The sequence below is a fragment of the Contarinia nasturtii genome, unplaced genomic scaffold (assembly GCF_009176525.2).
Source record: "Contarinia nasturtii isolate CC-2019 unplaced genomic scaffold, AAFC_CNas_1.1 Cnas_scaffold_1565, whole genome shotgun sequence".
Lineage (NCBI taxonomy): Eukaryota > Metazoa > Arthropoda > Insecta > Diptera > Cecidomyiidae > Contarinia > Contarinia nasturtii.
The window spans coordinates 193,506-210,837 of record NW_022198900.1 but is presented as its reverse complement, the minus strand read 5'-3'; the positions used below and the strand labels follow the sequence as shown (position 1 = coordinate 210,837).

The following is a 17,332-nucleotide window of genomic DNA, read 5'->3' as shown; positions in this document are numbered from 1 at the left end:
TTTTCGACATCTTTTTGCTGTTACTAGGCATGTTTATATGACACTTTCAGAGACTCGGTACAATACACAAAAATATTGATTTTTTTTTAAATATTTTTGTATTATACCGAGTGAATTTTTTTATTCATTTATTTATATGTATGGGGAGTCACGTAGGTTGAACCATGTTTTGTTTTTTGGCCAAATTTTTTTACTCAAAGAAAATCTCACGGAAAGTGATATACCGTTGGAAAGGTACTGTTCCGGGCAACAACTTTGCCCAAAGAAGTAGTTGTGTATCTTCAAAAACAAAAAAGTTATGACCAATTTTCCGGACACATGATTTTTGGCCCCTCGAAAATTTGTCACGTAGGTTGAACCACTATGAGTTTTTGAGAGTGATTTGATAAAAATGATGTATGAACGCTAGATTTCAAGTGTTTATTATCGTTAAATTTATTTGAAAGGCCTCGGCCATAAAAAAGAGAATAAAAAGTAAAAAAATTCAATCAAAATTCATTCTGAAAGGTCCGCATCTGAGTCACAATTTTGGCATGTGAAATAGCTGCGTGTCAAGTGTACGCACTTCAAATGAAATGGTCGTTTGCACTTATTGCACTCGATGGAGTTGGCGCTGGTTAATTTGGCTGGCAGATTCTGCATGCAGATCATGCAAAAATCCACATCTTCGTCCGATGTCGACGACGATTTCTTTTTTGCGGCGGCGGCCCGTGATGGCTGTGTTCGCTTTTTCGGTGTTTCCTTTCGCGGCGAACCCTTTCGTTTCTTTGCGCTATCTTCCTTCTTCTTTTTCGCGGCATCACTCTTCTCCTTTCTATCTTTGAGTGTGGCAACCAATTCTGGTGAAGTGAGAACATTTTCCTTGCAAAACGATCTGACTCGGTTGATGCTGGTTTGTTCGGGTGTTCGCAAAGAAAGACTTGGGTGACGTAACATGAAACCATAGTACCAGGTTTTACCGGCCATTTGTTCATTATCCCAATTTGTTGGATAATCGATGTTCAGCTTGCGCGCGTATTCGTACGCCAATTTTTTCAATTCTGTAATACTCAGGCCGTAATACAGATGACAGCATCGCACGAGATATTCTACAAGTGCTTGTTCTTGTTCTTCATCAAAAATCTGAAACAATAAAAAAAAATAATTTATTGAACAATATGAAAAAAACGAATTAAAATGTCTTTCTTACCTGCTTTGGTGTCGCATACGATCCAATACGGCGAAGGATAGTCAACAACTCGTCATCAGACAATTTAGAAATGTCTGGAACCTCTTTGTCGAACTTATCCAAATATCTTTTCAAGCTGGTTCTGTTGATTTTATATGCACGGGCGGCTTTTCTGATGCTTTCTTCTTGGGTTTTTATGGCTTTTATGGCACGCAGCAATGCACCAATTGAAAAGTACCGAAAAGTACCGAAACGTATCAAAACATACCAAAACGTACCAAATAGGTATTCGTTTCAAAAAAAAAGTGAATAATTTTTTCGTGTTTTCGACTGTCTTTTTGGTGTTACATGGCAAGCTTGTATGAAACTCTCGGAGACTCGGTATAATGCACAAAAAAAGTGAAAAAATGTTTTTCGATATTTTTGTGCACTATACCAGTCTCCGAGAGTTTTATATAAGCCTGCCATGTAGTAGCAGAAAGACAGTCGAAAAGACGAATTTTTTTTTTTTTCAATATTCTCGACTGTCTTTCTGATGTAGTTTGAGATTTAGTAGTGATCTCAAACTTAACCAAGAAATTTTACAACTATCTCTTTCGGTTTAGCCACTAGACACCGAGCAAAAAGAGTCGGTTTCGGCGTGAGTCATTATTATTCTCAACCATTCATATATGGTACGAATTTGCATACCTTCCCGTGCAGTACTGCAGGCTGTCATGTTTTAAGCGAATATAACTAAACATATTTGGGTTATTATTGGTCTTCCTCATGTAATCTTTCTTTTAACTTTTCTTTTTATTTTATTTAATAATTACACAATGTGGAAATGAAAAAACATTGGAATAAATTGATGAGACAATTGACAACAGTCAAAGAAAAAACATGATATTTAATCTAAAAATCTGTTTGCATTGAATGACAACCGATGTTAGTAATTATAAAAGCCTGTGTTATAATAAAGGAGGATTTTTTGTTATTTCAATTGGTTTTTGTTGGTTATTCAATATCCATAGCGATCAAAAACCATTAGCGTGTGGAGTTTCTATTGGAAATTTTCAAATTGATTTTGCCATCCATGACCACTGTAAGACCATTATTGGCTATAACTAATTCACGATCGTCCACGCATTCGAAATGGTAATTTTTTAATATTGACACAAGAGCTGTTTTAGTTACGACTTTGCCCATTCGTGAACCTATTTAAAAGAAAAAAATGAAATAATTTCACATTGACCACTGAGAATATATAATAAAGAAAATGAATACCAATGCATGCTCTTGGCCCCTCTCCGAATGGAATAAATGCATCTGGATTGAACATTGGTTTATCGGCGGAAAAACGATCAGGCATAAAGTTCTGGGGATCTGGAAAGTATTCTGGATCTCTCATCAATCCAAGTAATGAAATTGCAATCGGTGTTCCTTTTGGCACAGTTAGACCCACGCTCTCAATTCGATAATCTTTGGTGCATATACGATTCAAAAACGGTAACGTTGGATACTTGCGAACCGATTCTAGAACATACAACCATATTCATTTAATCAATGTTCACAATATTCACATACTCAGAGTGCTTTTTCACGAATTACCTTTGACGCACATCTCCAAAAATGTCATATCTTTGATACTGTCAAATGTGATTTCATTATTATGTTCGGCCAAAACGGTATCGATTTCATCGTAGAGTCTTTTCAATAGTTCCGGCTTTCGTGACAATTCAAATAGAGTGTATGCGACGGTTGATGATGTGGTATCAAAACCAGCCAAATAAAATAAAGCCACCTGTGCAGCACATTGTTCAATTGACAATGATTTGAACGACGATTCGTTTTTGGAAATCGATGCAAATGCAATGTCATTGTCCTCGTCCACCTTGCCAGTGTTTCTCAATTGCATCAACAAATGAATGAAATCTTTCCGCATGACATTATTTGTTTCGCGATATTCCATTGTATTTTTAACCAAATCAAGCATATAACTCTTAAACTTTCCTGATTGAGATGACATGCCAATCATTTCGAGGAGTCTGTTCAAAAGAACACACAAAACAACTGAGTAAAATCAAACCAAACAAGTAACAAATACCGTAGCCATTGTTTATTACCTTGGACAGAAAAATGCACCGATCAAACGAATTCGGTTAATGAATTCTCCACTTGATATGTTCTCTTCGATTTTCCGGAATGAATGATTTGGATCATCAATAGTGTTTACATCTATACCAAAGCCCACCGTTCCAATAACATCCATTCCAAATCTAATGAGAGAAGCAAAAAGAATACGAACCCATGGCAATGATTAAAGAAGCCATAAGAAAACCATAGATTAATTGCCTAAAACGATAAAAAATAAAATTCACATATAGTTGGCGCTGCATTCTATGCAAACTTGTTTTCCGTTGCAACGGACTAAGTGGAAAGTATACGCTTATTACATAGAATGTAGCGCCAACTATACGTGAATTTTATTTTTTTATCATTTTAGGCAGAATTCTTATCGCTTCTTTGAAAATAATTTGATGATTTACAATAAGGGAAAATCGAAATCATAAGGTTTAGTTGGGAGATGTTGAATTGCAAATATACCAAAAAATAAAATGTCTTACATCCGTAAGATGAACTTTTCCGCACTGTGATCCACGACATGCATTTATTACAAATCTTTTACTCAAATAATTCACGAGAAAACTAAATCTGACATTAGTTTTAGATAAAAATAATTTTCGAAGCACTTTTCTTACAAAAACTACTAAAGATGGGAATTTTTGTATCGGAGCCATGCCTATATGATATCGTAATTATGTGAAAATTTGCAGAGGTTTTTTTTTTTCACAAAAAGTTAACATTCTGAAGTTTGAAGAAATTTCAATGCATATTAAGCGAAAAATCCAAAATTTTGTTCGGGAGGTGCCTCAAATATTTGTTGAAATGTCTTCAAACTCTCGGAATGGTATTTATGTGTGATAAAAATAACCTGTGCAAAGTTTCAGCTCATTACGATATCATACAGGCATGGCTTCCATACAAAAATCCAAATTTTTTGAATTTTTTGTATGAAAAGTGTGTCGAAAATGAATTGTATCGCAAAACTAACGTCATATTCGGTTTTCTCGTACCCAAAAACTCCCCAATACACATTTTTGAGTATTTAAGAATACATTAAATATCACTTTTGGAAGAAAAATTGAATTTTTCCCATGGATGGACATGGGCATCACACCAGACATGACACTTTACCCTGTCAACCGAAGTCGCTCAAAATCTAATGGTTTCTATTCCTCGGCACCCCCAATCATCCTGTGAAGTCAGATTTTGAATTACTTTTCTTGTTTGAAAGTTATCGTGTTAACAAATTTTTGCGTACAGGGTACAGGGTACAACGTACAGGGTACAGGGTACAGGGTACAGGGTACAGGGTACGCACATACATTCGGACATCGAAAAAACGCTAGATTCGTGTTCCCTGGCCCCAAAAACACCCAGAAAACACATTTTTTATGGGTGTTAATTTTTCGACCGATTCCAATACTTTACCTTACACACTAGGTGTGTGCGGAAAAGTAAAATTCAGTCAAAATGATACAGTGAAGAAGATATGTTATTCAAACAACAGCGTATCCATATTTTACTTCAATGTAACCAGTTTTAAAGTGTACGTTGAACACACCTATAGCAGTGGATTACTATTTTCGTACACTTGAATATCGATATCGATGTGATAGTAATATCGCATACAGTATTGCTATGGACACAAGTTAAAAATAGCAGGTAACAATTTTATAAAAATTCGTCGACTATACACAATACGGGAACAGCTTATCTCTAAAAATTGACTAAATTTCGACGATAAAAAGATTACATTTCTATTTATTCAATTGATTCATTGACTATTATTGGAGAAAGACTTATTTTTCAAGTGGAAAATTTCCACACAATAATTTTCGACAAGGTGACTTTGTTTCTTCCCGATTTCGTATAAAGATAAAAAAAAATGTATGCATACCTGATCGTGAGATCTTTGATGTCAACGATTGCATTGTTCTGAGCAGATGATGACAGTTTTCGAATGAGATTCTGTGCAATTTGAATGATTGTTGGCATCATTGCTTTGAGTTTGCCTGATGTGAATGTTGGTGTTAGTTTTGCGCGTAAATTTTTCCAATCTTGTCCCGATTTCATGAACATATTTCCGGCCACTTCGTCTTTTGGATTGTGATAAAAGCCACGATCATAGAAACTCGCAAAATCGGTGGTTAAAATAGTTTTGATAAGTTTTGCATCGCGCAACAATAGGGCCGGTTTAAAAAGAAAATAAACACCTTCCACCGGTTCATTTGAACTGCGATGAAGGTCGTACAATTCTTTGCCGATCGACTTTCGACCGAGAAACGAATCCGATAAATTACCCAACGGAATCGTCGGTTTTATCGATGGAAATCCCAGTCTTTCCCAATAATTGTACACATGCTTTAGCCACAAATATAAAACGCTAAGTGCAACAATTAACAAATATAATGCGATCATTTTAAATTGGTTTAAATGCTAAAATGAGAGTAAATTTCCACTGAACTACTTGTTTCAAAATTAAAATTCATACTGACTCAGTATCACTAAGTCTAATCGTAATCTTGCGCAGTAACTTTTAACTCAGTGGAACACACGTAATGATAATATAATTGATTGGCATTTAAATATACAACGTAGATTATATTCAATTGAAAAATCACAACAAATAATGTTTGATTTTCAAAGTCAATACAAAATTGTTTGAAATATAAATGAGCAAATCATCATCATTACAATGCGGTTTTACGTGATATCAATGAAAACAAATTATATATGAAATTTGACGAAGAAACTGACTACGCATGTAGTTGTTTCAGCCGTCAACAATTGTAAAGTATATTTTATCGCAGTTATTGCATAACGGCTGATTATATTAAGTGGACCTTGTGATAAAGCACATTTGTCACGAGTGTTGAAGCAATAATAAGTGAATGAGCTAGAAAACAAACTCGAATGTTATTTTGATACGTTTGATGAAAATAAGATGATTACAGTCAACTCTCTTTTCGCCTCTCAAAGTAGCCATGAAAATTAATAAACCGAGACCGGAACCAAATCCGACAGCGCTTTGACAGGCGGTCACATGGAAAACATTCCAATCCCCATTAACAAAACTATGCTTAACAGTTATTGTATTACATTTTATACGAGATTTATTTATTTATAATTATAAAAAAAAACAATGTGAATATGAACAAAAAAGATAAAAAATTAATGTCGTGACGAATTATGTAAAAAATAAATATTATATTTCAATCACTCAGCGGCTAGATATATTAGATAACATTTCTATTTTACTTTTCCGCACACCTAGTGTAGGGAAGGTCAGCCGGTGTATATTTGTATGAGATTGGAGACTTTTTTTTGCGAATCTCGCTAATGAGCGCCATCTGATTTTAGTGTGAATTAGATGCAAAAACTGAATTTAATTCTGTAGCATTGAAATGAAAAAGTGAAAAAACAACAACAATAGCACGGCCACACAGAGCTGTACATCTATGCGTGCTGATGCATACATACACATATACGCTTTCTTCATTCTTTCATTCCATTGCTATACGTATCTCACTGGTCAACAGATCTATGTAGCCATGCTACTGTTGTTGTTTTTTTTCTCTTTTTCGATTCAATTCATTGTAACTAAATTGAGTTCAACTATGGAATACAAGATGGCACAGATGAGGGGAATTCGCATTTTGTCTCTTCATAGGCTTAGCCGGTTGGGGAAGGTATTGTATTAGGCGAAAAAATTAAAGTCATCCCAAAACATGTTTTCTATGCATATTTAATGTAGAAAACACGATTGGAGATGATTTTGGGGCATATTAATGTGCGTCGCTGTGTGTGATGTGTCCTGTGTCCTGTGTCCTGTGTCCTGTGTCCTGTGTCCTGTGTCCTGTGGCGTGTTGCCAAAATTTGTTAACTCGATAAATCTTCTTCCAAAAACTCAATTCAAATTCTAACTTTGCAGGATGATTTGGGACTACTAGGAGACGTGCTGATTAGTTTTTGAGCAATATCTGTTGACCGGTGTAATTTTTTTTGGTCCGAATGGAGTACCCACATCCATACATTTTTTGATCATTTTTCAACCATTTTGGTGACACGATGGTTTCGTGCTCAGACATGAAATTCAAAATCGGACTTTACGGGATGATTGGGCATTACGAGGAATAGATCTGGTCAAATTTTCAACGACCTTGATTGATCGATGTAAAACTTAGACTGTGAAGAGCCACTTATGAGAAAAATGCCTTAAAATGATATTCTTTCAATTTGAACGTTGAATGAATGTGTAGTGGGGGTTTTTTGGCACGAGAAACCCGAATCTGATGTTAGTTTTAAGATGCAATCAATTTTTCACACACTTTTCATACAAAAATCCACAAAAAGTTTCATTTTTGTATGAAAGACTTGCCTTTGTGGTACCGTAATGATCTGAAACTTTGAACAGGCTATTTTTGGATTGAAATTTCTTTAAACTTGGTGTGATTATTTATTTTGATAATATTCACAAGTTTTCACGGTAATTTAAGTTACTGCAACCATACATAGATCATCATTTCTGTTTATTCCCAAAATTTCGGTTCCATGCGGAAAAGTCAGCTTGCGTACGTAAGCCTCTTTATTTTACACGTAATGACAGCTCATTATTTTTGTTTTTTTTTTATTAATGAAACTAAATTAAAATTGAAATTAAATTAAAAAATGTAAGATTTTTACGAATGCGATTACGTCGTTTTATTGTTCTGCTGTGCAGCAGCAAGGAACATATTGAGGTTAGGACATTTGTGATTTGACAGCTCGGTCACGGTTTGGACCCGGTGCTTTATGTCGGAACAACTCCATAGAAATTTGAAAATTCTAGAAATACAAAATGCTCCAGAGAATGAGTACACTCATTATTACCTGCAATTATTCTATGTATAATTTTTCAAGACCCAAATACACCTGAATACAACAAAGAGCAGCACTTACAAGGCAAGTGTCCGCACCACCGCGGTAATGGAAAAATGTTTTTTGTTTCTATCGAATAAATGCATAAATATTTCTCAAGTAAATTCCATATGAAAAGTGAATACTTATCCACTAGGGTGGAACTATTTTTCAAATTTGATGTCATATCTCGATGGCCACTTGGAAAAACACTAAGGGACGGAAACAATTGGCTAATTTTTTGTAGTAGAAAAATTAGCAAAAATTAATTGATTCGCCATTTTGATTTTGTGTCATCAGTATGTCATTCGATGACCAAATAAGTATATATATAATAAATACTCTCAACATTCTGAGAGTTTGAAGAAAAAATGTCTTCAAGATCTTGGAATCGTATTTTTGTGTGATAAAAATAGCCTGTGCAAAGTTTCAGCTCATTACGATATCATACAGGCATGGCTTTCATACAAAAATCCAATTTTTGGAAATTTTTGTATGAAAAGTGTGCCGAAAGTTATTTGTATCGCAAGAAAAACGTCATATTCGGTTTTCTCGTACCCAAAAACCCCCCAATACTCATTTTTGAGTGTTTAAGTATACATTAAATATGACTTTTGGAAGAAAAATTGAATTTTTCCCATGGATGCCCATGGGCATCACACCAGACATGACACTTTACTCTATCAACCAAAGTCGCTCAAAATCTAATGGTTTCTATTCCTCGGCACCCCCAATCATCCTGTGAAGTTAGATTTTGAATTACTTTTCTTGTTTGAAAGTTATCGTGTTAACAAATTTTTGCGTACAGGGTACAGGATAAGGGTACAGGGTACGCATACATTCGGACATCGAAAAAACGCTAGATTCGTGTTCCCTGGCCCCAAAAACACCCAGAAAACACATATTTTGATGGGTGTTAATTTTTCGACCGATTCCAATACTTTACCTTACACACTAGGTGTGTGCGGATTAAAATTATTTAATACACATCTCATTATGTCAAACGACAAAACGCCAGAATACTTCATTACGTACAGTTGGTAGAACTGTCAATAAAAAAACTAGCACTTTCATAAAGGAATATTAGCATTACTAGATTTTTCAAGCAATAAACTAGAAAATTAGCATTGGTTTCTTTCCCCTAGGAAAAACATATCTTATGGTCTCCAGATTCAAGATATGAAAGAATTTTCAACAGCAGCGACTTGAAAATACAAGAGGACCATTTTACTGGAAAATCATAAAAAATTGCGGTAGCCTAATCACCGTGAAAACCTGTGAATCTTATTTTCTGACCAAAATACATAATATCAGGAAGTTTGATGACATTTCGATCAAAAATAAGGGTACCTTCCATACAACATTTTAATTTTTTTCGTTTGTGAGCTAGACCAAGTGGCCGCAATATTCTGTAGAAAATGGTCCACCCTAGTAGCCACGCAACTGATTTTGATAAACTTATTGATTTTCTTGGACAATGTTTGATTATTCACATTAATATTTGGTGGTTGCTCAATCTGATTAAGTCAATCATGTGAATCAAATGAATCTTTTAATTTACAATGAAGTGAAAATGTTCTTCCTAGAATTCATTCTCTCCTTATGAATTAAACAATGTAGAATTATTAAATAGAACTATACACAAAATAAGCGCATTTTCAGTAGAATATGTGAAATAATTTGAATTCAACTATTAGTTTTCATTTAAAAGCGCTCACGATTGGTTAGGAATACATAATAAAGCCATTTACACCGGAAATTATCGGATTGAAACTCGTTCAAAAATGAAAATCTTTCAAACAACAATAGAGCATTATAAATTCTTAGGAGTTTATGTATCTCAGGCGTTTGAAGAAAATCCGCGAATAAACATTAAACTTATTCTCGCTTATTTTTTCTTGTGTCAATTCTTTTTAACAACAATTATAATCTTTTTTATCGGAGGTAAGACATTCGGAGACTACACTGACTCGATTCATTGGTCGGCAACCACGCTTGCTACGATGATATTGCTCGCAATCATCATCTGGAAGAAGGAAAAGTTATTCGAATTATTCGATAGTTTTCGAAAAGCAATCGAAAATCGTAAGTTTTTGAATGTTCTTGTTAAGTATTGTGCATCTCAGCGACTTTGATTTTTGCCGAAGACTCTAGATTTCTGTGAACACTGTGAATAGTCGTTGTATGCATTGAAGATTGAGAAAAATAGTTTAATAGTCATGGTTTCACTTGATTAGGATCGAAAAATCAATCATCAAAAATCATCTTCGATGAAGTGACAAACAAACATGAAAAGTTCTCGAAAATTGTGATTGATTTTGCAAATTTTACAACTTTATCGGTATTAGTGCCTATGTTTTTTATCACTTTGTCCCGAATCTTTACAAGTGCACAGCCCATCAACTATGAATTACCCGCTGTCGTCTGGTGAGTTTTTCATTTTGATTAATAACAGAAAAAATAAGCAAATTATACGAATTTCAATTCCTATTGCCATACGCCATAGGCTACCATTCAATTGGAAAACACCGGCTGGATACTTGATTGCTTGGTTTCTTCAATTAATATCTACTTATATCTTAATGAACTATGTCGCTGAAAACCTATGTGGTCCAATTGGGCTATCCTCCATGTCGATAGCGGTTGTCAAAGATACAAAAAATGAGTTGCGAAATGCCAACGAAATGAATAAAACGGGCAAAATTCAAAGAGAAATTGCAGAAAAGCTTAAACTGTTCATTCAACTTCACATTGATGCAAAAGAGTTGAGTTTCAGTATTTATGCTTAACGCATTGAAGATAGAGATCAATGAAATCTGAAAATTGATTGATTATTATTTAGGTATATTTCTGAGTTCAACAACGTCTACAAATATTTCATGACAGTATATTTCATATGGGGTCTGGTGACAATTTGTGTAACACTTCTTTTGATGAAGGATGAACTGGTTGAGTAAAAATTTATAAAAAAAATGTCCTGTGAAAAATAATAATTTTATTTAAATGTAGTCACAAGAAACTATCAATTGGACAACACTAATAAGGGCATTCATGAAGATTTCTTGGTCTTTTCTTCTAATGTTTCTATTTTGCAATTCTGGTCAAGAAGTAACGACTTCATTTGAAGAGATGGACGATGAAATCTATCAATGTGATTGGTATGCATTTCCACGCAAAATGCAACGAATATTCCCAATCATGATGATAGTGGCCCAGGAACCTGTTAATATGGAATCGATCGGAAGCTTTGTGTGTAATCGAGAAACATTCAATAAGGTGAATTATCAATCAATAATTTCAATTATTAATGCAATTTAAATTATGGTCGTTTCTTACAGATTTTCAAAGCTTCTTACAGCTATTATCAACTACTTCGTGAATTTTAAATAAATGAATTTGAACAGCATTAATACTTTGTTAGCTTTAAGCATTTGAAAATCAATTCAAGACTTTATTAAAAATATTGATCTAGTACATTTTAACGACGAGGGTAATAGCCTTGGCTATGGGATCCCCTGATCACGAATCAGGCGTTTTTTTGCGATAGGAAACATTTTGATTTTTTTGAATTTTTGTGTAAGGCATAAAGATACACTATACTTTCAGTATTGCTTATTTTTATGCTTAAATCATAAAAACAGAACCCAAATAACACATTCTATTAGCAAAACTCATTCAAACTCAAAAATGGATACCTTCACCATGGAACAACATTTCATTGCAAATTTTCAAAAATCCTGATTTTCAAAACTATTTACTTCTAAACCCAAATTTATGAATATCAAAGGTTCCCTGATCCGGAATGATCAATAATTGTCTGAAATTAATTTGTGCAAAGTATCCCATGTCTTGAATTCATTTTTGGTACCTAATAAGACCTTAAGGAAAATAAAGGGTCTTACAGGAGTAAGACGAACTTTTCCGCACGGTGGTAGATGCGTATTTTATCAAGCTATATATATTCGGCATCGAAATATTCTTTAATTAAATAGCAGAAGAACTCGCAAAAGATTTTTCACACCATAGGTGTTTTCCGCCATAAAACTAATGCTGTAATTTTTTTAATTTTGGTTGGTGTGAAAAAAGTCATGGTCATTTTTCCAAAAAAACAACACATGCAGCGATCTAGCGATTATTTTCGAAATTTTTTCCAATCTGACTTCGGACCTGGATAGCTGAGGTTCGTAGCTTTCCAACGACATATAGATCATTACCTCACCTTTCATATGCACAGAAAGTAGGCCATTCGATGGAAAACTGAAAAAGTGCATTCCACTTTTTTCCGAACCTAGACCTCAGACACTTACGTGACGAAATCGAAAAATTCGAAGAGACATGTATGCTCAGTTTTCCATCTACTTTCGAATAAAATCGGTCTCCGGCGATTTATCAAAAACTACGGAAAAAAATTTGCGGACAAAAAACAAACCATTTCAAAAATTTCGTGTTTTTCGTAAGATTTTTTGACATGATCATTGATCATATCTCGGACACTTTTCGATCGATTCCAACAATTTTTTTCAACACTATCTACCCGAACTCCAGTTTCCGAATATGCCATTTTTCGGAAATTTGTTTCTGGCTTGGGTGGTCAAAAATGGACAAAACCAAAAATTTACCTTTTTTTTGAAACGCCACCTAGCGGTCAAATTTTGAAATTTTTTAATTTTTTTGTAGATTCTTAATTTGGTGCCCGAGCACTACTAAAATATGCAAAAACCCTTTTCCAAAAGTCAGCGGTATCGATTTTCATTTCTTTACAGTATATATAGAGTGATGCAAAATATACATATTTGATATGTATGTTGGTATTGTGTCACTTGGGGGACTGCCGTCCCCCTTGATATAGGTGATAGTATACAGGGTGGCGCATATAATCGGGTTTTTCAGGGGGTGGGAATTTTATATCAATTTTAAGGTATTCCGAATTTTAGGGTTTCAGGTTAAAAAAAATCACACCTTGGGGGTTTTTGACTTCCCGATCCCCTTGAGGGGTGGAGGGATTTGGAGGGCAGGGGTCCTAAAAATTTTTCTCGTCATTCGAACAACTTTGTAGTGTATTATTTTATGATCGGATGAACTTTTGAAAAATTGGGGGCACCCCCAAGCCCCCTGGGGAAAAATTAAAAATTCTGCTCAGATAGAAATTTTCTATTTTTACCCCCAACATACCCCCCAAAGGGTATTCCTTTTCAAAATTTCCACCCCCCTGGAAAACCCAATTATATGCGCCACCCTGTATAACACAAAAGGGGAATTTCAGTATTCCATAATAAACATTTGTATGAACGAAGGCATTAAAACCTCTTGAAAATAGTAATCTTTTTTGGCGATACATTTGTAGTTTTTGTCCTGATAACATCATTCTATCAATAAATAAATGATTTGTTTTAAATTTCAAAACAAACAACTGTTATATTATCGATAAGAAAATTTGCAACTCATTCACAATAAAATAATGTTCAGCATATTTGTAAGAAGACGTCAACTCATGTTTTACAGAAACTTAACAAAATATAACTGAATTCAATACGTCCTGATATAATGTTTCTCAGTCATGATGACACCGAGTCGGTGATTTTTTCGATTACGCTTTCGGCAATCCGATATTGATGTTGGCTATAAAAATCAATTATTGTTTGAACAGAAGCACAGTTGAGATGTTTTAGAGGAGAAACAACTTCGAAAGCACAATTCAATTAAAAATGGTAAGACGAGCACCAGTAAACATGGTCAGCGTATCAGAATTTTTTTTCCAAATTCCTATTGGATGTGGTAGAGGGCACCAAAATAACACGTTTGGCATCAAATTTTTTTCCCCAAATTCATATACCCCCCAGATACGCCCCCTTGAAGTGCCAAAAATCCCCTCACGATAAATTACTTCTAGAAAACCATACCTCCTGAACCCCCAGAGCACCCCTTGTACCCTGGAATCGGGTTGAAAAGTCGAAAAATTGGATTTTTTTTCACATTTGGCAAGTATCCATCAGAGACGAAGCTGAGCAGTGCTCGCATGTATTTTTTTTGTCACAAGAACAATAGTCTGCTCCGTAATATCAATGACAACTAATAAAATGAATTGAAGCAAATAATTTAAACTATTATTGTAATATATTGTACTAATTGAAGACTTTTTCCAACTATTCAGGAATAAAATTCTATCCAACTATAGGTATAAGATTGTATAGTTTCTATAATCGATAATTTTATTATGAATTATTATTTTGGAAAAAAATCACAAAATCGATTACTAATGTTACTTGATTCATATGAATAATTTAATATCATTATTGTATCTTATGTTTTTTGATTTTTTTTAATAAAATAGTAATTTAATAAATCGTTATAAATTTATCGATTTTTAACAATGCAAATTCAGTTATTATATTGACTATTACGTTGTTTATTTTAAGTAAATAATATTTGTTTTGTTCAATTTTTTCCGATAATTTATGTTTTCAATACCAAAATTCACAAAATATAATCTACTTTCAATTTCACTAATAAAATAATTATTTTATTTTCATACTTTTCCTACGAACAACGAACGACCAAACGAACGAACGAACACCTTACGAACAACGAACGAACAATCCGAACATTTAATTTCTACGAACGAACGAACGAACGCAATTCATTTCTACGAACGAACGAACAAAATAAAAATATTTTTTGCCTACGAACGAACGAACGTTCGATGATAGGTGCACCTCTAGAGGGTTTACTCCTGCAGAAAAAAGTGGTGTAGGCCATTTTTACAAAGAAAAGAATGGTAGTAAATGATAGCAACTCCATCAGAAATTTCCAAAATTCACTCTGTAAAGGGGGCTATGGGCCTGTTGATTGTATTTATACCCCAATTTTATCCATTTTCAAAGAAAAATAAAGATAAATAAAATAAATACTTTCGCAAATATATTTTTTTAAATCTCGAAATATTTCTTATATTGATATGTTTCTTTATTTCACAATAGAATGTTGATTATATTAAGTGGACCTTGTGATAAAGCACGTGTGTTACGAGTGTTGAAGCAATAATAAGTGAATGAGCTAGAAAACAAACTCGACTTGAAATTAAATGACTATATAAAGTGAAACAATGTTATTTTGATGCGTTTGATGAAAATAAGATGATTACAGTCAACTATATTTTCGCCCCTTAAAGTAGCCATGAAAATTAATAAACCGTGACTGCTTTGTCGAACAAGTCGATGACAGTGCTTTGACAGGCGGTCACATGGAAAACATTCCAATCCCTATTAACAAAACTACTCTTGACAGTTATTGTATTACATTTTTTACGAGATTTATTGGGGGTGCAACTTAAAAACCGTAATTTTTTAATGAAAAATGAAGGTATATTTAAAGGAACATGTAAAATATATTTTATTCAAAGTACTGTCCATCGTTAGCCACTACTTTTTCCCATCTTTCTGGTAGCATACGGATTCCGCGTCTAAAGAACGTCTCTTCTTTTGAGTCTATCCATTCATCGACCCAATTTTTGACTTCTTCGGAAGAACGAAAATGCCGCCCAGCCAAGCCATGCGTCATCGATCGAAATAGGTGTTAATCGGAAGGAGCAATGTCTGGGCTATACGGCGGGTGGGGTAAGACATCCCATCGATTTGCTTCCAAATAGTTTTTGACACGCTGTGCAACATGTGGCCGAGCATTGTCATGCAGCAAAATCACTTTATCGTGTCTTTGCTCGTATTCAGGCCGTTTTTCTCGCAGTGCTTGGCTCAAACGTATCAGTTGTAGTCGATATCGTTCGCCCGTAATGGTTTCACCCGGTTTCAGCAACTCATAATAGATAACACCTTTCATATCCCACCAAATACAGAGCATTACCTTGAAACCATGAATGTCTTGCTTTGACGTCGATGGTGTTGGTTGGCCGCACTTTACATATGCTGGTTTTCGCTTGGGGTTATCGTAATGGATCCACTTTTCATCACCAGTGAAAGATCACCTGTCTTTGAAGCAACTGTTCGCACGTGAAAAATCGCCTTTCAACGTCTCTTGGTTTCAATTCATGTGGCACCCAATTTCTTTGTCTTTGAATGAACCCCAATGCTTTCAAACGTTTTGAAATGGCTTGATTAGACACTCCCAATGATTGTGCAAGCTCCTCTTGCGTTTGACATGGATCCTCATCGAGCAATGTCTCCAATTCTTCGTCTTCAAATTTTTTTGGTTGTCCTGGTCGTTCTTTGTCACTTATATCAAAATCATTACTTTTGAAGCGTTTAAACCAATCGTAACATTGGGTTTTTGATAGAACATGTTTACCATAAGTTTCCTCAAGCAAACGATGACTGTCAGCAGCAGTTTTCTCTGCAAAAAAATAACCGAGTAAAACTTCCCGCAAATGCTGTTTTTTTCTCCAGTTCGCAAAATTTTCCATTGTTGATAAAAAAAATGTTGCACACAAGATAAAATATTTGTTTTTATTGTTTTGACAGCTGTTTAATGGCACTTTCAAATGACATATATTTCATTGATATACTGCAACGCAATCACAAGTGTTGACATCTAGCGTCAAATTCCGGTTTTTAAGTTGCTCCCCCAATATTTATTTATAATTATAAAAAAAAACAATGTAAATGTGAACAAAAAAGAAAAAAGATTAATGTCATGACGAATTATGTAAAAAATAAATATTATATTTCAATCACTCAGCGGCTAGTATGATTGAATACGCCTATACTGCTGCAAAGCAGTGCCAAAATATACAAACACATAAAGGTCGACCCGCTTTAGACAACATTTCTATTTTTTACACGTAATGACAGCTCATTATTTTTGTTTTTTTTTATTAATGAAACTAAATTAAAATTGAAATTAAATTAAAAATGTAAGATTTTTACGAATGCGATTACGTCGTTTTATTGTTCTGCTGTGCAGCAGCAGTGAACATATTGAGGTTAGAACATTTGTGATTTGACAGCTCGGCCACGGTTTGGACCCGGTGCTTTGTGTCGGAACAACTCCATAGAAATTTGAAAATTCTAGAAATACAAAATGCTCCAGAGAATGAGTACACTCATTATTACCTGCAATTATTCTATGTATAATTTTTCAAGACCCAAATACACCTGAATACAAGAAAGAGCAGCACTTACAAGGCAAGTGTCCGCACCACCGCGGTAATGG

The 17,332-nt window shown here is 34.4% G+C and overlaps 2 protein-coding genes across 2 annotated transcripts; both read right to left on the bottom strand.

Annotated features, from left to right (window-relative positions):
• Window positions 1–410: 410 nt before the first annotated feature.
• LOC116346566 lies at window positions 411–1,456 on the bottom strand. The gene is made up of 2 exons (XM_031776707.1): window positions 1,190–1,456; window positions 411–1,122 (listed from the first exon to the last, which is right to left on the bottom strand). Exon 2 carries the CDS (start codon window positions 964–966, stop codon window positions 496–498), a length of 471 nt encoding a protein of 156 aa, XP_031632567.1. The 5' UTR covers window positions 967–1,122; window positions 1,190–1,456; the 3' UTR covers window positions 411–495.
• Window positions 1,457–2,011: 555 nt separating this feature from the next.
• LOC116346542 (probable cytochrome P450 6d4) lies at window positions 2,012–5,782 on the bottom strand. Its single transcript, XM_031776665.1, has 5 exons — window positions 5,172–5,782; window positions 3,274–3,426; window positions 2,759–3,195; window positions 2,435–2,683; window positions 2,012–2,364 (listed from the first exon to the last, which is right to left on the bottom strand). Exons 1-5 carry the CDS (start codon window positions 5,690–5,692, stop codon window positions 2,195–2,197), a joined length of 1,530 nt encoding a protein of 509 aa, XP_031632525.1. The 5' UTR covers window positions 5,693–5,782; the 3' UTR covers window positions 2,012–2,194.
• Window positions 5,783–17,332: the final 11,550 nt, after the last annotated feature.